General features: G+C 37.4%; 1 protein-coding gene across 1 annotated transcript in view; it reads left to right on the forward strand.

Moving 5' to 3' along the window:
• Window positions 1–23572, forward strand: part of GLTSCR1L (GLTSCR1-like) — a 32743-nt gene extending 9171 nt beyond the window's left edge. The window contains exons 2-12 of the mRNA XM_009699225.1: window positions 4788–4836; window positions 7755–7803; window positions 7886–7954; window positions 12191–13891; window positions 15653–15752; window positions 17039–17136; window positions 18910–18971; window positions 19101–19246; window positions 19397–19491; window positions 20984–21086; window positions 21896–23572. Of these exons, the coding sequence (XP_009697527.1) occupies window positions 4793–4836; window positions 7755–7803; window positions 7886–7954; window positions 12191–13891; window positions 15653–15752; window positions 17039–17136; window positions 18910–18971; window positions 19101–19246; window positions 19397–19491; window positions 20984–21086; window positions 21896–22698 (3270 nt within the window). The 5' untranslated portion in view covers window positions 4788–4792 and the 3' untranslated portion in view covers window positions 22699–23572. The remainder of the gene's footprint in view (window positions 1–4787; window positions 4837–7754; window positions 7804–7885; window positions 7955–12190; window positions 13892–15652; window positions 15753–17038; window positions 17137–18909; window positions 18972–19100; window positions 19247–19396; window positions 19492–20983; window positions 21087–21895) is intronic.
• The last annotated feature ends 476 nt before the right edge of the window (window positions 23573–24048 follow it).

A 24048-nucleotide genomic window follows, 5' to 3' on the forward strand; every position in this document is an offset into this window, starting at 1 on the left:
GTACAAAGTCTTACCGAACTTAGTGGGCATAGCTCGTAACTCAAACAGTAGTTGCTTCAGGTGCTATGTATATTACTGTATGCAAGTTCGATTCTCTCGTGCTATAAACCTGTAGCTACAGCAGTCATTTCCTTGCCTTAAAGCATTGATTTCCAAAGGTCAGTGTTCACTCCCAGAAGTCATGGATCAGCATGCTGCCAGTCAGGAACTGATCCCATGTAGTTGCATGGAGGTTATGAGTCTAGATTTTCACTACAGTTTTGCAGGTAAATTTATTTAGTTGTGGCTTACCAAGTTTTGATGTTGATCATATCACGCTTTCGGGAACAGCTACTCTAAATGTTACTTTTCTAAACTAGCCACTATCTTGGGCTTTTTACAAAATGTGAAAATAATATTTTACTGCTTTGTATCTGAAGTTATGTGTTAAGGTTGTATGAAATGATAAATGACTTTGAGAAAGGAAAATACTACTATTGTGACAAGCTTGAATATAATTTGAATGAATTTAAAATCTAGTATTTACAGCGTTTTTGAATACTCCCATTTTTTAAGTTATAAAAATGATGTGCAGTATATGAAGCATATATGAATAGTTGGACTGTGTCTGGACAAATCCAGTTTTAATGACTCTGCAGGTTGTAGACCCTGCATGTGTTGCGTGATACTGTGAATTGTGTAGCATAGTGATGAAAAATGCGGGCTGGTAAGGAGTGCTGGAGGTTATCTGGCCCTGCCTCCTGCTTCAAGCAGAACTGGTTTCATAGTTAGGACAGGTTGGTCAGGGCCATTTGAGTTTTGAAAATTTCCAAAGAGGGTGATTCCACCCTCTTGCTTGAGCATATTCTTGTTTGTGAACTTCTTTTTTCCTTATATCTGGTCAAGATTTTCTGGATTGCATGTTTTGGCCTTTGCCTCATGTCTATCTGCGCATTGATGAGAAGAGGCTGATTCTCCTCATTGTAGTACCCACAGGTAGTGCCTCGGTTAGCCTTCTGCTGTCCAGGCTGAAGAAGTGTAGTTCCCTCAGACTTTCTTAGTGTCATGTGCCTGCAGGGGTTTTATTGGCACTCTGCTGGACTCTTTCCAAGTTTTTCTGTATTTCTTTTATGGGGGGTTGGGGGGTGGGTGGGTGTGGCAAAACTGGACCCAGTATTTCAGATGGGAGCTCACAAGTGCTGAGTAGAGGGGAATAATCACTTCCATCCGCCTGCTGCCTGCACTGAAGCTAATGTGAGAGTGGTGTACATGGTATGGCTACAGTCCGACAATTGCTTTAAGCTGGCCGAAGTACTGCTGCCTTCCTCCATACTTAACTACCCAGCTCCCTCATTCCCATTCCCTGTCTTATACTGACACTAGCACTCTTGTAGCCCCATGGCAAGCTAGAACAAAATCAAGAAGCTAATCCAAGTTGAAGCAGATCAATGTATTCTGTCAGATCAATTTTCTGTTCCAGGTGACTGTTCAAAGCCTTGAGCTGACTCAGCAAGGAGGAGGAGAGGAGCGCAGGACTGCTCTTTTCCTCTTTTGTTGGTCTTTGCTCTGTAGTAGATGAGGGTGTTGAAAAGGAGGCAGAGGCTTTATGGCCAAGTAATAACAGTCCCGCAGAGGATTGGCTGGCATAGCTGGGATTTGCTTGTCAGTTTTATTACTTTCACCTGTTTTTATATTCTGTTTGGGAGCATGTGATAAAGGGCACTCTGGTTATTTCCCAAAAGGGATAGGCAGTGCTGCTTACCCGAGTACATGTCACCCAAGTTGAAGTGAATACTGGGTTCGCCAGTGTAGTAGCAGGGATATGAAAGAGAACAGTAGAGGCTTTGCTAATAACAAGTTACAGGGAATATCTGGGCTAGGTTGTGACTAATTAGTAAGGATTGCCCTTTGTAAATCAGTTGGATACACCTGCAGGGCTGCGTTTGGCCTACTTATGATAAACAGATTTTTTTTGTGGTTTGTTTTATTTTTTTTTTTTAAAGAAGACACTGTAGAACAGTATTGATCATAACTAGATATTTGTTAGGCTACATTGTAACAGCTCTCCACCAGGTTGTGTGAATCTTCCCAGTGTGTATTTTCCCCCAACTGTCTCTTGCGTGGGCTCTTGTCAGGGCCCTGGGTACACTGATGGGCAGCGATGGCCCAGACAAGCCTCACCTGGAGCCTCCACCCACACCCCTTCCCCACGGGCTGAGGCCCCCATCAACTGATCCGAACACAGAAGTGAGTCAATCTTTGAGTCTAGGCCAGTGGTCTCCCGATTGGTTTTGATCACACAGCCCTATTGATAAAAGTGTTTTGAGCATGCACCTCCAATATATGTAAATTTATTTGTAAATTACATGCATGTACTACTGAATTTCTAATATTTTCTTCCTGCACCCTAATGGATTGTCTCACACGCGTCCCACCTTGGAGAGCACTGCTTTAGGCTATGTAACTCTAATCCTTTTATTCCACTCATTGTATTGAGTTTTATTTTCAAACTGTCTCTTGGCTTAATACGGTTTATACCCATTTCATACATGAATTGTTGATTAGGCCTGCTATATGTTACCAAACAGTGAAGAAGACAGAATTTATACAACTTGTGTATAGAAAACCTGAAAAGATAGTCGACAAGAAAAGCAGAAAACTTTTCAACCATTTGTGCTGTAGAAAACGTGTTAGGAAAATTTCACAGGATAGGCTTGCTTTTATTAATGCACTTTTAAATAATCACCTGTGTCAAGGTCATGTGTTGCTAAAGTTGCTGTCTTTTCTAAATAAATGGAATGAGTAGTTGCTTTTGGGTGTGCAGGGACGTGGTCTGATTGTGCACCTCCTCTGTTGCTATCCTAAAGTTAACAGGACACTAATCCTCATTGAAAGTCTGCATCAGTTAAAAAGATTTAAACCTGCAGCTTTGTGATTGTGTAGATCTTGGGCATGTGTGGCAAAATAGGAACAGAATTTCATCTAAGTAGGTAGGTTGGTGGCTTGATTGTGATCTTGTTTGCTCTTTCACAGACCACGTACTTGTATGTGTGTTGGTCCTTTGATATTTCACAAATATCAAGGGAAGAGAGGTCTGGAGATCTCCTCGTCCGCTGTCCTGCTCACAGCAGGCTCAGCCGGAGCAGGCTGCTCAGGGCTGTTCTGTCCAGCTGCGTTCTGGGTATTTCCAAGGATGGAGATTCCATAACCTTGCTGGAAAGCCTGTGCTGGTATTTGACTATACTCAGAGGTTTTTTTTTTAAAAAAAATGTATAAAAAAAATCTAGTTTTGTTTCAGTTTGTGCCCCTTGCCTCTTGATCGTTGTCTGGATACCACTGAGAAGAGTTTGACTCAGTCTTCTTTACACCTTCCCACCGAGTACTTACACACACAGATGATTCCGCCATAGCCTTCTGTTCCCCAGGGGGAACAGTCCTGGTGCCCTCAGCCTCTTGTGTAACAGAGAGCCTGAAGAATGAGTCACATGGATCTGGTCAGGGAGAGTAAGTTTCTATTTGGCAAGAAGTAAGAGAGAGAACAAAATGAATTAGAGCCAAAGCTATATTAACGAATTTGAGTGGTGAGTATGATAGCAGACTTTTTAAGGGAAGATGAGAAAAAACAAGTACAGAATGCATAGTGACCAATTTGATGTGATTAGAAAATACTGTGAAGATGAGATTGGATAACTCAATAGATAACTAAATAGAAGCCAGGGTATCAAGATGCTTAGGAAATGTTAGCATCAGTTGATAATTGAACTGGTGGATTAGATGGGATCTTTACAGAGAGAATAAGGGAAGATAAAGTGGTCCTGAGAGTTACTGACAGGGAAAAGGGAGAAGGTACAGTCTCAGATAACATTCTGAGAGTTACAGTAAACGGGAGAACCAGGATATGCAAACAGAAGCTTTGAAGGAACGGCAGTCGGAGGAAAGAGCGATGGAACGTGTTTGATACAGGCAGTGCCTGACCGAGTAGGCACTGCATAAGAGAGTTGGTGGTCTTGATATTGTGAGGCTACAAATGCGCTGCACCCAATGAATGGATGCTTACATGCAGTTTGGCTAATGCAAATGAATTCCCCACCCATTGTTGAAAGGGTTGTCAGAACTCTATACTATTAATCAAGTACACTTATTAATTAAGTACACTTCTGAGTATTGTTGAGGAGAAACTGGAAGTGGTCATATTGTCACTAGCAATAGCTAAGAAGGGTCTGCTAGAAAATAGTAGTGTTCTTAATGCTTTGTAATGTCTGGGCTATAGTTTTGGTTCTAGCCTATAACAGTACCGTCATGATACTGACCTGATTTTTTTTTTACCTTTTTGGCTGGTCAATATTATAGCCACTAATTTGTAACAGTCTTTGTAGATTCTATCGGGTTTGATTATTCCCTCACTGGGATTAATTGGGAGTAAATTCCTATAGAATTCCATTTTAATTGGAGTCTTGAGATTGTATTCAGTATTGGGTTTTTATTTACTACTAGTTTCAAGTCATAGTAATCAGTTTGGTTGATTGTTTGTCTTTCTCCAATTTAAAAAACTGAAAAAACCCCTGAAATGGTAAAACATTACATGGGATTTTGTATATCATTACATGTGACTAAATTTGATTTTGAGATAAATCAGTGGATCTCTGTAGAAGGTGCAGGTTTATTTAAGAACTTTGCCAATAGTAGACATCTGTCAACTTAATAAATTGTTTGATAAGAAATACTGAGATATTCTAAATTGGTTTTATTTTTGAAAGCAATTGTTTCTGACACGTATCAAATATCCATCTTCTCCCTTTTTATTCTAGTTGTCATGGATGATGACGACGATGAATCCTGTCTCCTTGATCTTATTGGGTAAGTTTTCTGAAAGAATTGCTTAAGGAAAAGTTGGGAAAAATAATTTTGCAAAATCATCTTCTACAAGGTGATTCTATCTCAGTATTGTCTCAAGACTGTCTTATGCGTGAAATGAGTAGCTGTGCTTCACATCCTCCATGTGGAGATGTGTGTATCACAAAGCCTTTAATCCCAGTGTATTCTAGATGACAGTCTGCTTGTTGGCATTCTGCTCAAGAGAGGCTAGGGAATGAGTGTGCATGAGGGTTAGGTTCTCTTCTCTGCTAGTGGTAATATCTGGTCAGTGTTGAAACATGTTACTAGGGATGTTGTTACAAATTTCATTGCAAAGAAATATTTTTTTGGATTAAAAAAGTAAAGATCTCAGTTTTTTGAGTAGTGGAACTACATGTTTTGTTAACACTATGCTTGTATTTTTAAGGTAAAAGTAAAATTCTTTTCTTATAAATACTTAATTTTGACTAATAACGTGCATTTGCATAAAATGTTAGAAAAATAGAATTGCTACCCAGTACTGTTAAGTATTCACAACAAACAAGAATTTTGCTCAAAGACACTTGATTTTAATAGAAATGGGCAATTTTAAATGGTCCTCGTTTGTTGTTCGGTTTTGTGGGTTTTTTGTTTGTGTTGGTGGTTTTTTTTTTACATTATTTCCATAACAGATTGGAGGTTTATAATTCCTTATAGGAATCTCAAAAAATAATTAAGATAGCGAAGCATGAGCAAAATTTTGTGGATTGTATATGTGATAAGTTACTTTCCTTTGGCTAACATTCATGTCGGTATTCAAGAACAAAAAATATGCTATAATGCTTTTGAAACCTAAGAAGACAATTGAACATTTCATATATGATACTTTGTTCAAACTCTGCCAGAAATTAGTGTGACATCAGTCTCGTAGCATCTACTAAGATATAGGCTCTGCTTCATACAAGATTTTTTTACTGTCTTAAATGTAGTAAATAAACCTTTTACCTTTCTCATGCACTCATGCTTCCAGCAAAACCAGTGAGAAGTTTAACTTCAGAAAAAAACAAAATATCACCACAGTGACTGCTGTAATTTGGGGGTTACTGTGTGGATGCTATAGCAAAAGCATTGCCAGTAATGGCTCACAGTTACATTCTGCGAAGTGTACTGTGCAAGATTACTGATTGTGGCCATATGAAAACACATGCTACTTGGAACATAATGATAATTGATTGCATGGGACAATTAAGTGCTCTGTCGTGAGCATGAATCACAAGGATCCTGGTACAAGTTCACAGGTGGTCCAGAAAATGAAGTGTGCTCTATACAGATGAGTGTTTGTGTGAAAAATTACAGTGTTCTTCCTGCTGCTGGCAGTAATTACTGTCTTAAGCATCTAGAAGAATGGAAGACAGCATTTTTTTCCCATCTGATCTTTGATTTTGGTAAGTACCTTCTAAAATTCCTTCCTTACTAAAGACAATATTTAAGGTGATGAAGGGTTCTTCATTTTTAATTGCATTTTTCATGATTTAAAGCCAATAAGTGTAATTAATATTAAACAGACTGGTTATTTTATTGATAAAACTTGTAAGCATGATAGAGTCTTACGAGATCATGAGTTCTAGTCTCCTTAATTCTTGAAATTTAGTGTAATCCTCTATGAAAATGACACTTTCGTTTGAAAATATATGTAACCACTTTTATGTTGTAAGCATAATTGTACCATAGATTCCCTGCCAAGTACTGTCTGTGTAACATGTCTTCTGTAAACAGATGAATGTAGTTTGTTTTTTTAAATGAAAAAAAAAGAGGAATAGAGGTGTATTTGTGCTTTTAGAAGAATAGTTGTAAACCTGAAAGATCTTTAACTTGTTCCCTCTTTATTTTCTAGGATGATCGAGAGAGAAGGAGAAATGTTTTGAATTAATTTTTTTTACATGAGAATCTTCTGCTTCTTGAATGTGTTTTATTATTAATTGTTAATCAATAAAGATGTTTTAAAATTTAAAAAAATACTCCATGTCATTTTACTGTTCATGCTAATGGACATGTTGGGAAATGCTGTGTAATTGTTGTATTAAAATAATCCCATGTAACACAACCTTGTAATGTTTTTTACGTGGTCTGTATGTGCAGTTACATTAATGTATTTTTGATTTGTTTGAATTTCCAACACTTATTCTGTCAACTGCATTTTTCATCTGAGTTTATTCAGTGATAGCGCTAAGTTAATGAAATACACTGAAACTGTATTTCATGATATTTAATCAGTTTTTTTCTGTGGTTGATTTCACTTGGACAAGGTGCTGCTTTTTTCTCCCAAGTGAAGGGACCATTACTCTGGCAAGCATAAGTTTTTGTTACATCAGGGGTGGCAGAAAACATATTAAAGATTCAGGTTTTTCAATAGGGTATTTTTGTTAACTTATGTTAAGGGTGGCAGAAAACATGGTAAAGATTCAGGTTTGTAAATGCCCTGTTGACTTAGACACTAGCTAAACAGGCATTATAGTTTATTTCCATAGAAGAGATGGTACCTGTTACAGTTCTCATGTTATTTGATGGTAGTATTTTTCTTAGGTTTTGTACTGTGTTCTGTCATGAAATACTGTGTGTTTTAAGAGAATATAAGTAATAACCCTCATAAAGGGAAGTAAAGTAGAATGCAACTAAAACGTTGTGATGAACGTAGTTTATTGCTTGAAATGCGATTGGTACAATGACAACAAATACGATCAACATCCGAAAATTGTGCTGATACAGAAACACAGATCCTTAGATGGTATAAACTTTCAGCTTTGCATTGGAGTCAGTGAAAGAAATGTGTTTTTACTATAAACCTGATTTATATGTATACAGTATCTGGCTTAGTTAAATTAGCCTCATGAGTAGAAATGGCGTCCTAAAAGTGGTAACTTTTTTTTTTCCCCTCCCTTAAGGGACCCACAGGCGCTGAATTATTTTCTACATGGACCTAGTAGTAAATCTGTAAGTAGCATTCCTTTGTATTAGATATACATAAGCTTCATTGAGTGTATTGTTTCTAAACATAATTTTTGTCTTTTACCAGAGCAATGAAGACTTGACTAATGCAGAATATTCTGTAGCCAACTCAAATTCAATTTTTGCCAACTCCAATGTAAGTGGTCAGGAGATAAATTATATTTGTATTGAGATAGCATGCTTCTGTTGTGCCTTTGCTTGCATTTTATAAAACTGAATGAAGTAGATGTGGGTTTTGATCTTTTTCATATGAAAATTCTGAATGCTAACATAGAACCACCTCATGCTGTTAATATTTTAAGTATTTACTTGGGTTTTCAGTGGGGAATTAATTGAAAGATACTGCACTGTTGGGCTATGTTTTGTAAATATGTAAAAAAGCTCACTGAGCAGTGAAAATACTCTCCCATGTAACACTCTCCAGTAAACTGGATTTGTAATTTTAGTGATTGTAGATGTAGTAGTGCTCAAATGTAGACCTTACAAGTTAGTCATTCATACGTTTTCTGTGTATGTTAGGATGGTTTTATTTCTTTCTTCTAAGTAGAATCTGAGCTAGCAATTTTTTTAAACTAATGAATGGGTTTTTTTTTTTTGTTCTTTAGACTGAATAGCTAGCTTGGGGTGTTTCCTTCCTGTAACTTCAGTGTTAGGGAGGTCACTTTAAATTCATTAGATGTTGCAAGTAGTCTTCAGTATTCTTTTTTTGCCAGGAGTGTATTGCAGCCCTGGATCAAGTTTTACCCAGTGAGGTTGTGGGAGTGTCCCCATCCTTGGAGATAAAGCCAAGGCTGATTGGCTGTAGTGCTGGCAATAGTCCTGCTTTGAGTAGAAGGTTGGACTAGATGACTTCCAGAGATCCCTTCTGACCTATGTTTCTTTGATTTCATTGGTGTGTTTTTAAAAAAACCTGAATTCTGATTCTGAAAAAACTGAATTCTGAATTCATGTCATAATTCAGTTATTTGAATACATAGAGTAGGTTTTCCTTGGCTGTATTTTCTGTTTTACTGTTATCTTAACTCTGTCTGTTTGTCTGGTGTTCCTCACAGGTATGTGGATATATTTATAGGTATCAAGGGACCTTAAATAATTGACATAAATAAATCCTGAAAACTGCTTATCTGTGTGTAGAGACCTAGTGACTTTTCTCTAGGCACAGTAGTGTGATGTGAAGTATTTGCCTTGTCCTTCCTCTTTCAATATCATCATTAAATATTGTAGAAGAAACATACGTTGAATGACAGTTCTTTCTCCAGATAAGCTGATTGAGAAGAATGGTGGGAGAGTAGGGTACCAACAGGAATAGGGTGTGCCCAGTTTTCAGCTAAGCAGGAGCACTGGTTTCAACTTGGTACCAGGCTAGCCATTATCAGGCAGCAGCTTCCTGTATGCAGCATGGCAGAGGTGGGTTTTGAGGACTTATCCTAAGAAGAATGAGGTTATAGGGGGGGAAAAAGAGGGTGACATGTGACATGCATTTGTCATAGCATAGGCTTCCTAGTTGTTCTTTGTAGAGATTCTTGTGATAAGCATGAGTAGGTGGGCAGGAGTCCCTTGATGTAGTTGCATAGGGAGTAGCAGTTGGAAGAAACAAAAATATTTGGTGAAAGACAAAAGAGCGTTCTGATATGAGATTAGGGTGGGTAGGTAATCTAGAAGGCAGGTGATCAGAGGAGCTGGGATTTCTAGTGTGTGTTCCTAGGATGACTTACTGTGTTTTCATTCTCCAGCACTTATTCCTCTCATGCTCTCTTCTCATGCTTACATATCTTCATAACGAATACCAATGCCATCTTCTCTTCCCTCCCTCCCTTGCATGAGAGCCCTGTGCTGACCTAAGTGAAGAATTACTTGGTTGCAAAAATAGATTCTTACAGTGCATTGTGAAGGAACAAGGGATATCTAAAATACAAATGTAAATAGATGGTTTGACGGTCCCAGTTTATGATGTAACATACCTGAAAAGTTAAAGGCTTCTGAGATCTTTTGTCATTAAAGTTTTTGCAGATACTGAAAGTTCTATCTTTGTATGTATTCAGAATTGCTACCATGAAGTAGGATTGACTGTCTTGATGCCTGTCTCATGCCTTTCAGTGGCAGAGTTTACAAATTCAGTGTCAGGGGTTCAGTGCCTCAGCTGGTAAGCATGCTCAGCCAACACCTGACACAAACAAGATTAAATTCCTGCTGACTGAAGGACAAGAAAGTAGTGTCCACTCTCCCCTCCATCCCCCCACCCTAAGTTGAATGATTGCTTACCACCTCCACCGATTCCAGGTTGGTTTCCTTTGGCAGTTGTCAGTCTCGGTTACAACCCTCATGAGAGGGTTCCTTAGCAGTTGCTCTATTACATGGGTTGTACTCGGTGACTGCTTCCACCTTCCTGTTATAGTATAGTAGAAAAGCTTAAGAGAGCACAATATTCATGGAGCCAGTGAGAATAAGACTCTTGTTGGTAAGCAGATTCATGAAGTCACAGAGACACTAATTTCTTGTTGAAATTAGTATGATGTTCTACATGGCTGTTCTGAATCTGGGCAGCTGTGATTCAGATGTTGACTTGGGAAGGTCCCTGGTTCCAGTTTATGCACATAAAATTGGTTTTGGATGTTAAACAGTCCTGGGAGCAGGGAATGAAACTTGGGATTCTTCATTCCAGTGGGAGAGTTTCAAGCTATTAATCTTGATTGCATGTAATATTATTTATTATTGCTATTGCTAGTAGTAGTAATAGTTGTATTATTAGTTCTAACTGGAATAGCATTAGCTGGAGCCCTATAACTTAAACAGTCATGAAAGATTTCAGATTGGTCATTGTCACTGGAGATAAGTTACAGACGCAATAGGGAATTCTCCACAAGAACTTGACTGCTATGAGTCCTAATAATGCTCTAGTTAGTGACTCCTTTTTGCTCTGCCTGATGGTAGCTAGGTACAGTTGAGAACCTGATTTGTAATTTTAGGTGTTCATGAGGTGCAGACTGACACATTTAAGTACTGGTTTAATTCCTTCTATTAACATAAATGTAAAAAAGTTTACTGTAACTTTATAATTGTGTTTTGAAAATATTTTATTGAATTTTAAGAACAATCTCTTAATATTTTAAAACATGACCGAAGTTTCATAAAATACACTGGCTGATTCAGAAACAACAGATTGGGGTAAAATGCTAAATAAATATGTGGGGGGAACTGAAGGTAGAGTGAGGATGTTACTGCTTGTGATAATTGTGGCTTGCAGCATCTTCACACTGTTTATATGAGGTGAAAACAAGCATCTATGACCTTCAAGGAGTGAAGGCTCAGAGTATGAATGCAACTGATAATTTCATATCCACATTTTGCATTTATCCTGACCTGAAAAGAAACTGGATGTTGTCTTTGAATAGTTGAGATGCAATTTTGCAATTTAGAAAGGTGTACTCTGTCTAACTTAAAACTATTGCAAGTATTACTATGCATTTAAATTTGTCATGCTGTCTGTAGAAACCTGATACTTGTGTTGCCTAGAGTTTCTGGACATAATTTTGTTTTAAGAAAATCTTATTGACAGTAGACCAGAGTGAAGTAGGCTCTGATTTTCCTTATCACACTGTTTATGGATGTAGATTTGAAGGATTTTTTCATTCAAGGTGCCACGTAATATTTGCTGTAGTTTCAGTGTTTATAGTTGTCCATAATCTTTTTACTAGCATAAACCACAAGTCTTGTAGCATTGTTTCTCTTACTTCTTTGTTTCTAAAATTTGTTGAAACAAAGAATTAGTATCATTCCTTAACTTTATCAAATGGTCACTAGTGTCCACTGTGTGACTATGGGAATACTGATAGAATTTTGGAGATGGATCTCATTTGATAGAGGAGGTCAGTGAAAGCGCAGCTTTCTCCTGCCCTTTCCCTGCTACTACTGTTGCTACTGAAACCTTGCCCCAAATTGAGTTACAGTGGAGGTCTTTTCACTCCTCCTTTCTTTCATCCATTTGTCCATACAGTGCTCAGCTTGTACTCGGTGACTGCTTCCACCTTCCTGTTATATTATAGTAGAAAAGCTTAAGAGAGGAAAAATGGTACTTCAATAGCATGTCACATCCTCTTGAAACAGTGCAGCTGCAGAGCTGAGTGCTGTGGCATTGGGAGATTTGAGAAGTGAGAATGGTGTCTCCAGCAGTCTGTTATGAGGGCATGAGTGGGATGTAAGTGGCACATGTTTATCCTGGCCCACTGTATGGGATGAATGTCACCTTATATACATACTATGCAAAGAATATAATTTTGTAAAGAAAATTTGGTTGCATGAAAAAAGCTTAATGGGGAAACAGGGTAGAGCTCTGGATTTCTGAAGATGATTGATTACTTGTTTTGCATTTCAGAACACTGATCCTAAGTCGTCTGTAAAAGGTGTAAGCGGTCAGCTTGGAGAGGGGCCTAGTGATGGACTGCAGCTGTCGAGTAGCCTTCAGTTTCTTGAAGATGAACTTGTATCTTCTCCTTTACCTGATCTTACTGAGGATCAGCCCTTTGATATTCTTCAGAAGTCCTTGCAGGAGGCCAATATTACTGAACAGACTTTGGCAGAAGAGGCATATTTGGATGCCAGTGTAGGTTCTAGCCAACAGTTTGCACAAGCTCAGCTTCATCCTTCTTCATCAGCATCCTTTACTCAGGCTTCTAATGTTTCTAATTACTCAGGTCAGACGTTGCAACCTATAGGAGTTACTCAAGTGGTACAGCAACCTGTTGGAGCATCTTTTGCAAGCAATACAGTTGGTGTGCAACATGGCTTTATGCAACATGTCGGAATTAGTGTTCCCAGCCAGCATTTGTCTAATAGCAGCCAGATTAGTGGTTCTGGGCAGATACAGCTAATTGGTTCATTTAGTAATCAACCTTCCATGATGACCATTAATAACCTTGATGGATCTCAGATAATACTGAAAGGCAATGGTCAACAAACACCTGCAAACATGAGTAGTGGCCTCTTGGTTCATAGACAAACTCCAAATGGTAACTCACTGTTTGGTAACTCAAATTCAAGTCCAGTAGCACAACCTGTAACCGTTCCATTTAACAGCACAAATTTTCAGACGTCATTGCCTGTCCATAATATCATCATTCAGAGGGGTTTGGCACCAAACTCCAACAAAGTTCCCATTAATATCCAACCAAAGCCTATCCAGATGGGTCAGCAGACTGCTTACAATGTGAATAACTTGGGAATACAGCAACATCATGTACAGCAAGGGATTCCGTTTGCTTCTGCAAACTCACCTCAGAGTTCAGTAGTTGGTCCTCATATGTCAGTTAATATTGTTAATCAACAAAATACAAGAAAATCAGTTACACCTCAGACAGTCAGCAATGCTGGAGGTAGTATTGTTATACATTCTCCTATGGGACAGCCTCACGCACCTCAAAACCAGTTTCTCATACCTACAAGTTTGTCTGTTAATTCTAATTCAGTTCATCATGTCCAGGCCATAAATGGACAACTTCTTCAGACTCAGCCTTCCCAGCTGGTTCCTAGCCAAGTGTCTGCTGAGCATGTAATGCTCAACAGGAACTCTACAAACATGCTAAGACCCAACCAGTCGTATTCAGGACAGATGCTGAATAATCAGAACACAGCTGTTCAGCTTGTTTCTGGCCAGACATTCACAGCTCCTGGAAACCAAGTTATAGTAAATCATGGAACTTCACAGATTGTTGGTGGACAGGTGCCACTGCAGCAGGCGTCACCAACGGTGTTGCATTTGTCACCCAGTCAAGGTAACGTTTCTCAAGGTAGATCGAGTTTTACCACGATGTCACCTGGGCAGTCTACAGTCTCAAATATGTCAACTTCTAATCGATTTGCTGTTGCAAGTTCTTCTGGTTCAGTACATCCTAGTTTGGGACCATCAATTCAGTCTGTCGCATCAGGAGGAAACTTTACTGGAGATCAGCTCACACAGAACAGAACTCAAGTTCCCGTCAGTGCATCGCATCGTCTTCCAGCATCCTCTTCCAAATCTGCCAGCACCTTTAGTCACACGTCAGTTGGAGTAACACAACAACAGCTTGCTTTTGGTCAGGTATGAAAGCTGCTTGAGAATATAGCCAAAGAAGTGCTTCTAAGCTCTGCCAAAATCTGGTTAACAAAGTATTAAAGTTGGCGCTAGTACAGAGAACATTAATTTTGCTAGTTTGTATTGTTACAAGTACTGTGGAACTATTGAAAATTACCGTAACCCAGAGACGTTTCACTCAGTATTTTCTGAAGTCTATCACTGAGTGAATGAGTCTGTCATTTTCATTAATTCAGAAGATTTTATTGGTGATTTATAGTAGTATTTTCAGAACTGCTTAGCAGTGATCTATTTCTGCTCTCATTTAAAGGAACGGACATTGTAAGATTATACAACTATGAGCTCTCCTGAAAAATCTTGCCATAGAGCTAGATATAATGACTTGGATACATTCTTAGCACTCACAAGTCTTTTGACCTCACTGAAAACTATGCATGTGTTTTCAAGGTTCGACCTATTCAAATTAGTGATGAAAAGTGTTTTTGGGTTTCTCTTTTATTTACCATGCTGGCATTTTGCCCACTGTAGTTCTGTGTGTCTGGAGCAGTTAGAAGCTTTCAAATTTGAAACAGACAAAGCAAGAGGTGTTTCTTAGAATCCTTAAAAGGAAATACCTTTTAAAACTGTAAAAGCATAACATTTAAAAAATATTTTCTCTAAGAAGTTGTCTACTTAGTAATAATTAAAAAATATTTCTGAATTTACTTTTAAGGTGAGAACTGGTCTGGTTTTGTCCAGTCAATGCAGCTGCAGTATATATTCAGCTCAAGTTTGTCTCTTTTCATAAGTGAACTTCCAAACTCTACCAATATTTAACTCTAGTGACTTGTCACACAATTAGCAACAGGCTATTATTCCACTTCCCCACTTTTTTTGCTTTTCATTTTTTCCTTGATCATTATAAAATACTGATGATAACTGTCTCAGAATGTATTTGCACTAATTACCTTGCGTATTTCTCTTCTCCCAAAGGTCTAATGGATTTTTTAACCAAGACCAAAATGGGTGACGAAATAATGTGTCTTAGAAAATAATGTGTATTCAGAAAATAAGGGTGAACATGTTGTAGAACCACAGTTTTAGTCTTTGCCAGAACTGCTGGCACAGGTTGTAACAGTTTGCAGATGAGTATTTTGAGGCTTGCCTTTCTCTTCATGTGTCTACATCTTCCTATTTGTAGGATACATGCTGGGTCAGTGAGTTTCAGCAGTTATAAAAGTGTGATATTTCTAATTGCTGTAAAAGATAATTTTGATTTTGTGCTGAAATTTCAGAGCTGAAAATGGGAACTACAAAGAACAAATTCTACTGTTTACCAGAATCTTTTTAGTTTGTACTTGCATTTTCAGTATTGTACTGTACCATAAACCATGTGTCATTCAGTTACTAAACACTGGACAGTTTGTTCCACTATGTATATTTTTTTGTTGTGGAGACAGCTTATTTAGTCATCCTGCAGTTTTGAGACTCTCAAAAGCTGAGCTTTCTGGGGGCCACTTGTAGTGGTAAATCATGGGTCTTCTGGAATGTAACTGGTGTGTATTTGTACTGTTAGTGTAATTTCTATTCCTCTTTGATTTACTTTATAAAATTCTTGAACTTAGGAGGAATTGAGATGTCTAAAATTTCACCACTTAAGAGTTTGAGGTTGAAAAAGGATGCATAGAGCTAAATTTTAGTTCCCTTCTTGGCTTTTTCCCTCTGTTAAAGCTTTCAGTAAATATTTTACTGTGTGGTTTTGTTTTTTTTTTAATGTATGTGGCACAGAAAAAAGCTATGAACCAGACATCACCAGTTTCTGCATCGAAGACACAGGATAATTTGAGACAACCTCAACTAACAAGTCTTCTGAGCAACACACTATCAGGTCAACTAAGGTCTTTTTAAAATAATTTTCTTAATTTTCTCCAGCAACAGAAATCAGTGGTTCTTCAATGTGTCAGACTTGCATTGATGGTTCATGCTGATAGGGTCCTAAATGTTACCAGAATTTCATTTTTAGGAGAGTGCAAACTAAATTTTTCAGTATTGAACGTGTGCTTTTGTTTTTCCCAAGTATGGCACTTCATTTTGCAGAGTGAAAAGTTAAATCTCCACAATAAGCAATTATTTCTCCCCTCTATAAAATCCAAAATTCTACCTTCTTAAATTTTTCTTATTTTTTTCTCAGCTTAGGAAAATAGAAATAAGTAATTTTGAAAATACAGGCATCTGCTAAAATTCTATGAAACCTAGACCCTCTCTTGTGATGGCTGCTTCAGATACAGAAGAAAGAAAAAAATAGTGATTACAAGGTTATGTGCAGGCTGCCATTGCTCGATTTGTTTTTGAATGTATCACTTTCAGTTAGGATAGTGAATGCATGGTTCATGGCAAAATACTGGGCTTTTCAAGCAGCACCATCCTACTAAAAGAACAAAACCAATATATTCAAAGCAAACAGAAAAAAGCAATAACCTCCATGTTGTCTTTGTACATAAGTAAGCCTGTTGAATAAGGTGCCATAATCTACCTGCCTTTTTTTTTTCCCTTTGTGTACTGTTCCATGCAAGCTATCCAGGCAGTTCTCTACAAGCAGTACAGTATGGGTTTTTTTGGGGGGGTGGGGTGGGGGGTGAGGGGGCGGAATTCTTATTTGTGTTGGTTGTAATGTATCATGGCTGATAAGATGCTGTTTGAATTCCTGAGCAAGGCAATCTGGAGGAAACTTGCCCCCTCTAGAAAAATCTAGGGGGGCTAAGAAAAAGAAAAAAATAATGATGCGTACTGTCTGAATACTTTCAGGAGCTCTAGAAAAATTGAGTTTGTATGCTTGAGGGAGGGTAGTATTGAAAGCTTGATTAAATGTACTGTATGATTTTCAGTAACCTGTTGAGACATTAATGGTACTTGAATTTCTTCTTACGTTGCAGTACTATGGTAGGAGATGATTTTATATCTGAGGATTTTTGTAGTTTGCAGCACAAAATATTAGTCCTGTTTCATTTTTACCAACCAGTTTCTCCACAGAGTAGTTGCACTAATGCTTTTAAGCATATGAGACCTCTATCTTTCTCCTAAAAGCTAAAAACTCAAGTGAAATGATCAGAATCGGTACATGAAATGATTCTGTTCCTGCTTAGGATGACAGAGTGGTTTTAACATTTTTTATAGGACAGGACCCTGGAGGAAAAATTGTACAGCAGTCTGTGGGAACAGCACAGGTACAAGAAAAGGTAATAGGATCATCATCAGTTCAACAGAGTATACAGGTAGAGAATACTTTTATTTATGTTTCTCTTTCCTTTAAAATTTTAGTGAAGTTAGGGATGTTTCAACTCCATATTGATAATCTAGGAGACCTTGCAGGTTTGTTTTAGAGTATGTGAAGTCACTCAAGCTTGTCAAATTCTACCTTGACATAATAAACGTTGAGAGTTTTGCAAATTGGTATTCTGAATGCTGCTTTGGGATGTAATTCAGTAGGTGGAATCTGACTGTACCGTTCCCTGAAGATAATTTCATATGACATAGCAATTCTTTATTGCGTTGGACATAAGTTAGACCTACTCTTACCGTTACTTCTTACAAACTGAGCTATTCTCTAGCTGATTGGGAGGGGATGGTTTGTGAGAAGTAGCAGAAAAATTCCATCTAGTTTTTGTCCGTTTTATTCTTTATTGCATTTTCATCTTCCCCCCCCCCCCAAAAATAAAGTTCTCCTATATATGGCAACTATGTTTGGGGCTGGAAAGGGAGGCCAGCTTTTTTGGAGAGAGAATACAAGATCTTCTGGAGGGAGAAGACAATTGTTACATTCATAGACTGAGCAGCTGAGGGCAAGAAGTGAGGGTTTGAGATAGACTTGAAAGTGTAGGCTTCGTTGTGGATGGAACTAAACTACAAAATCGTGGAATAAAACAAGGGAGGATCTGATTTAGAATTTTTGTTTGTTGCTGTAAATGTATTTGTATGGTATGAGTGTTTTTCCCTGTCTTGCTGATGTACAAGTAGAGCAGAAGATATTCACAGTAGTGCTCAATTATGAGTACAGCCTGGTTTTGTAATTGTTGGTCAGATGTTGATTCTCCTGTGGTGGTGAATACTTTTTATGCTTTGAAGCTAGAGGCTTTTTGGCCAGCAAGTACTATTACAGTGTGCCTGCTTCATGCTGCTCCTACTTCGCTAAGAAGAATGCTCTGTACCACATGCTTTTTTGTTCCTTCTAACCATATTGTAGTTCAAAAGAACTTTCATGCAATCTTTTTTTTAAATCATAAGTAACTTTTGCTCTGTGACCAATTTTATTAGTAAGACTAGTTGACTAAAAAAACCCAAAAAACAAAGACTCTTTAATCCAGAATGGCTTTTTTTGGAGAATACTTGGATTGCATTAATGCCTCTCATACAGTAGGAACATGAATCTTTACCACCTCAGAGAGCCTCATATCTTAGGACACTGTTTTCTTGAAAACCTTGGCTTCATAAATGTCTAAGGAAAGGAGAAGATGATGTAGATCTACCTGATGGGTATATCTATAGCATCAACACTGAAACAGAATTCCTAGAACCACTTTCAACCACAGCCCCAGCCACCATGGCTTTTGAGAATTTAAGTGTGCAACCTTACCCTGCTTTCCTAACGGATACTGTAATCCATCAAAGTCAGGCAAGGTGATATCAGCTGAGAAATGCAGAGACAGTTCTTGAGAGCAGATTTCTTTGGAAGTTTTTAGTTGTACCTTTTCTTCTTTTCACCTGCTTAATTTAATAACCAACCGTTTTCCTAGTGAAGCATGTCTATACGCTACAGTAGAATTTGCCTACAAACAACGTTTCAGACCTTTGGTTTATGTAAGAGAAGTGACATTCCTATTTTATTGATGCAGTGCTGTGTGAAAATAGGAAATAGTTGAAAGTGTTTATACTTATGTGGTGATTACACTTGGTATTGGTGATATACTAAATTGGCAGAAATAAATACTGAAAATGAGGCTTTGCAAAGAAGGGGTTATATTGTAATTTGTCTTTTATTTTGAACTCAGGTGGATAGTCATTTAGTTGGACAGAAGAGGCCTGCTGCTAAACAGTTAACTAAAGGAGCTTTGTAAGTCATTCTTCTTTTGTAATTTTGTTGCATGTGTTCGTTCTAACCTTCATTTCTTTTTAGTTTTTGTCAATGTATAAACTTCTGTTAGAGTGTATGTTAATTATATATAATTAATTTTCCTTGTAGTATTCTGCAACAGTTACAGAAGGATCAGGTGAATGCTGTGACACCAGATAAAAGTCGGTTCAGATCATTAAATGATGCAGTTCAGAGACTCCTTTCATACCATGTGTGCCAGGGATCACTGCCAACAGAGGAAGACCTAAGAAAAGGTAATTTTATTTATAAAAATTGGCAATAAGTTTGTAATCGATATATTGAGAGATTTCTTTATACAAGTTAGAGCAATAAGAAAGGGAACATTTTAAATTTTTGTGGGTTACTGAAGAGCAGTATTTAAAAGTATGCTCTTGTCTTTCTAGTGGACAGTGAATTTGAATCTGTAGCTACACAGCTTCTGAAGAGGACACAGGCTATGCTGAACAAATACAGATGTTTGCTTATAGAAGATGCAATGGTAAGGTCTATAACCCAGGTACATTTTATGTTTATAGGATGTGATTCAGTTTATTAAAAAAAACACCAAACATCTACAAGAAGGTGAGAGCTAGCATTACAATTAATTTTGTTGATACTATTTATCACGTTACAAAGGTGATAAACATGTACATGAATGTTTTAGAGATATATATGTATGGCCAGTGTACCTTTTATTGCACTAGCAATCTCAGTGGCTAACCTGCATTTTTAAGTGTATGCACACATCTCAAAATCAGTGAAATGGGTTAAGTTTGTATTTCACAACTGCCTAAGTAATGGTACTGTTATATGTGATTTCCATATATGTTGAAGACACATGAACTTCTGCTCTCTGCTTACACTTTGCTCTTGCGCGGAACAGGCTGCGGTAGTCAGGTGATTTCTGTATATTTCTGTGGGTGTTAGAGCCTGAAAGAATGTTGAAAATCTCCATTCAGAGGCCTCCAGCCTTATTATAATTGGAGCCAAATGATAGTACAATTTAGGAAATCATTACTTCTCCTTAGAAGCTAGGTGGAGCCTCACATTTTCGTCAGAAATGCTTTTGATTTAAGTGCTTTCACAATCCCAGGCATGAGGTAAAAAGGAAACTGACAAAGTTAGTCTAAGAATGTATTTTTACAAGGATCAGGAAATCTCATTGTGGCTTCGAACATGTTAGTTTTCAAGCCTGGAAAAGTTTTGAACTTGAGTATAATAGACATTTAAATCACTCTGCTTTAGAGACAGGAAAACATAATCTGTTAGAACTAATATGGTTTTGGAATCTAGCAGTATCATTAAAAAAGATACTAACCATCAAATATCTGCAAGTAATTGCAGGTGCACAGGTGGGGATGGAGGTTAAAATCTGTTCTTTTAGCATCTGGTATGTTGTGTGGTCAATCCTATTCAGTCATTTTGAAGAGGTGATTTCACATAGTGTTCAGGTGTGGAACTAATTGCTTGTGTTGTGACATAGTAGCCAGTGAACTTTCTTCTGTGATGGATGGATTCACCTGGCTTGAACGCATTGTCAGCAAAATGCAACTCAGCACCAACTAGTTAGAACGATGGGAGAGAAGTGCAAGGAAGAAACAAGATGATAGGGTGGTCTCATTGCAAGATTTTTGCTGTTATTCTCTCTAAAAGAGAAAGGTACTGTATGATGTAAAAAATTGTGGTGTACAGTAGTAAACATACTCGGTTCTGAAAAGGTACAGTTCTTACAATTGGAGTAGTAATTCCCTGTTTTAAAATCTTTAACAAATGTACCTTAAAATGTGAGTAATAGCTTATGGTTGAGTTTAAGTAGTGACTGGAGTCACAGTCAAGATCGTTAAAGATGCTGTGGAACTGTGAACATTCTCCGCAAGTATCTAATGAAAGAAATTTTTTTCTCTGAAGAACAACTAAGCTATAAATGTTTTGATTTGGTACTGACCTATGAGTGACTAAAGAGATGGTTGATTTTTTTCCTTTTCCTGCAGCGGATAAATCCCTCTGCAGAAATGGTTATGATTGATAGGATGTTTAACCAGGAAGAAAGGGCATCTCTGACCCGGGATAAGCGTCTTGCACTTGTGGATCCTGGTAAGTAATGGTTAACTTCTGAATCTTACGAAAGCAGTGTAAGTATGGAGTGTTTAAAAATAGTTGTGGCCACAGTGAGGCCCTGATTGCTAGGGATTCCAGTAATCAAAATACTAAATAAGCAGGTGCAAGTTAAGTTTTAATAACTCCCAAATTCAACAATCTAGAGACACTGTAAGGTTGAAGGCAGTTATTTGGGGAAAAAAATATATTTGGCTTGTTCAACAGAGAAATGTTTCTGAGTTTCTTTTGACAATAGTCATGGCTCCTGCTCAGTTCTAGTGTGGAAGAATCTGTGAGTTTGCAGGCAGAACACCACTGTATGAAGCATGAATACTGTTGTTCATCTTAATGAAGTGTTGCTTTTGGAATGTCATGACCACTTAAATGGCAGTATTTTTAACCAGACTGTTATTGAACATAGCAACTAGAAACACATTATTTGTGTAAGATAACAGTTACTATTTGTTTAAATGTTCTGTATGTTCTGCATATTTTAAAAGATATTCAGAGGATGTATTGAAGAAGGTATTAGTCTTCCAGATACCATATTTGCATGTTTAGAATGCTGGGAATTGCCCTTAGTCTGGTTTTACAGTGCATATACATGCATAGTATGCTGATTAATTTGATGATAACCTCCTACACTGGATGCAGCAGAACACTTAAGCATGTGTGTACATCTCTTAAAGACATGAATCTGTAGGCTGTGGATGTTACTTGAATTTTAATACTCAGAAACTATGTTGGAGTGTGTGTTATTTTGATGTATAGGTAATTAAAGTAAAATGTTGCTACTTAATTTTCAGATGGTTATCAGGCCGATTTTTGTTGTTCTGCCAAACAATTTGATAAAGCAGCTGAAGAAGCACAGTCCAGCAGAAGTGACCATCAGTCTAGCAAAACATTACCTTCTCGAAGTCAAACTACCAAAACCCAAGCCAGAGACCGACCAAAATCCAGCTCAGCAGAGTCCACAAATCACAGTAAACTTCCTCTAGTGCCTAACAACATTCTGACACCACAAGAAGGAATAACTTCTTCTAAAAAATCGGAGAACCTCACTAAAGCTTTAAAGTTTGAAAAAGCTAATTGTTCTTCTGAGAGCCAATACACGGCCCTTTCTGAAGAAAAGATGGCTGGGAAAGATCCTGCCAAGTCCACTGAGAATTCTTTGAATTCTGAAGACTTGTCAAAAACTGTGTCAAGAGGCAGTCATGGAACACACAATAAAATATCAAGGAACACAGTTCAATCTTTCTCAAAGGTCACATGTAATAATTCCCTCCAAGACAAAACTCTGAGGAGCTCTCCAAAGAATGAGGTTTTACATCCTGATAACAGGAAAGGCTCTGGTGAACCCCAGCAGGACTTACTGCTCAGTAAGAGTTTAGAAACTACATTTAAAAACATCTTGGAACTTAAAAAAGCTGGGAGACAGCCACAAAATGAGGCGACAAGTAGTGGCTCGGTTGAATTAGAATTTCCTAATTTTTCACCTATTGCTTCACAAGAAAACTGCCTGGAAAAATTTATTCCAGACCACAGTGAAGGTGTTGTAGAAACTGACTCAATTTTAGAAGCAGCTGTAAATAGTATCTTAGAGTGTTAATAGTTACAGTACCATGGACAAGTTATGTTTCTCTTAGCAGAAGCAAATGTGAATGACACCACAAGTACAGCCTGACATGCATTTAAGGTTAACCTTTCTAAACTAGATTCTGTTCTGTGTTTGAGAGCAATACTCATTGTGGTTACAGTGAGATATCCAAGTAAAGTTAATCCTTGTTAGAATGCAGTCTGTTAGGGCCTTACTATTTCAAGTGTTATTATGATAGTGCTTTTGATAATTGTGCAGTACTGCAACATAACAAGGTTGCAGGTCGTTAGGCCCTATGTAATATGGTAATATACTGACAATCACAGTCATTTGAAAGGATATATTTATTAAGAAAATGTTTTTAAAAAATGATGGAAGCAACAATTCTCCTCTACCCTTTTCTTCCACAAGTCATCAACTTTTTAATTTTTCTGGAAAACCCACTGTACCTCTATTCAGAAGTGATTATTTGCTTTGTTAATGAATCTGTGTTCTAGGATTCTTAAGTTGAGAGGATATTATCAGTGTGTTTACAAGGCTTCATAATTTAAACTTAAAGTGCTTTTCTATTGCTTTCTGAGCAGAAACTAGTACTTGATGATATATTTGTAGTGGGTAACTTTAGTCTGTGGGATGATATTATATGATCTTAGTCACAGTGGCATGATATGAAGTAATAAATGCTTGACTAAGGAAGGTAGAATGGAAGCCAGTAAATGGCAAAGTGTACAGGATGAGGCCATGATCGAGCCATGAATTTATATATATAATACATATATATGTTAACACTTGAGGAAAAGATTTTGCATTTTATAATTGGATGTAGTCAGCCTTGAGTCTTTCTGAAGTGGTATAAATGTTTTTTTTATTTGTTGTTTGTTTTTTTTAGACCAAGTGTCAAAAGCACTTTTATTTGAAAACTGTTATGATATTTGTAGCTTATATTTTAAGAGGACATTAGCCTTACTCTGAATAAATTTAAAGGCCAGTCTTTATTTTTTATTTTTTTATTTTTTTTTTGCTTTTTGCTCTCAGAGAATGTTAAATCATCCACTGTAGCAGTCATAATTATCAAGATATGTACAGACCAAAGTCGATCAACAATCCCATTGTTTAAACATATCGAAAAGTGTGTAATTATTAATTCATATTGTAGAGCCAAGTGAAACCATTGCATGGTTTGTATTTGGCTTACTGTCATGTTGTTAAGATAGAATCTTATTATTTTATTTATTTATTTTAATCTATGACATCTTTTTTTTTTCTGCCCATGCTGCTTTTTCCTAGTTTACTTTGGTCATGAGTGGTTTTGTGCACAGAAGTGCACTGACATTCATCACGTGCATGTAGTACATATGTCTG

Source organism: Cariama cristata, unplaced genomic scaffold (genome assembly GCF_000690535.1).
Source record: "Cariama cristata isolate BGI_N322 unplaced genomic scaffold, ASM69053v1 scaffold28584, whole genome shotgun sequence".
Taxonomy (NCBI): Eukaryota; Metazoa; Chordata; class Aves; order Cariamiformes; family Cariamidae; genus Cariama; species Cariama cristata.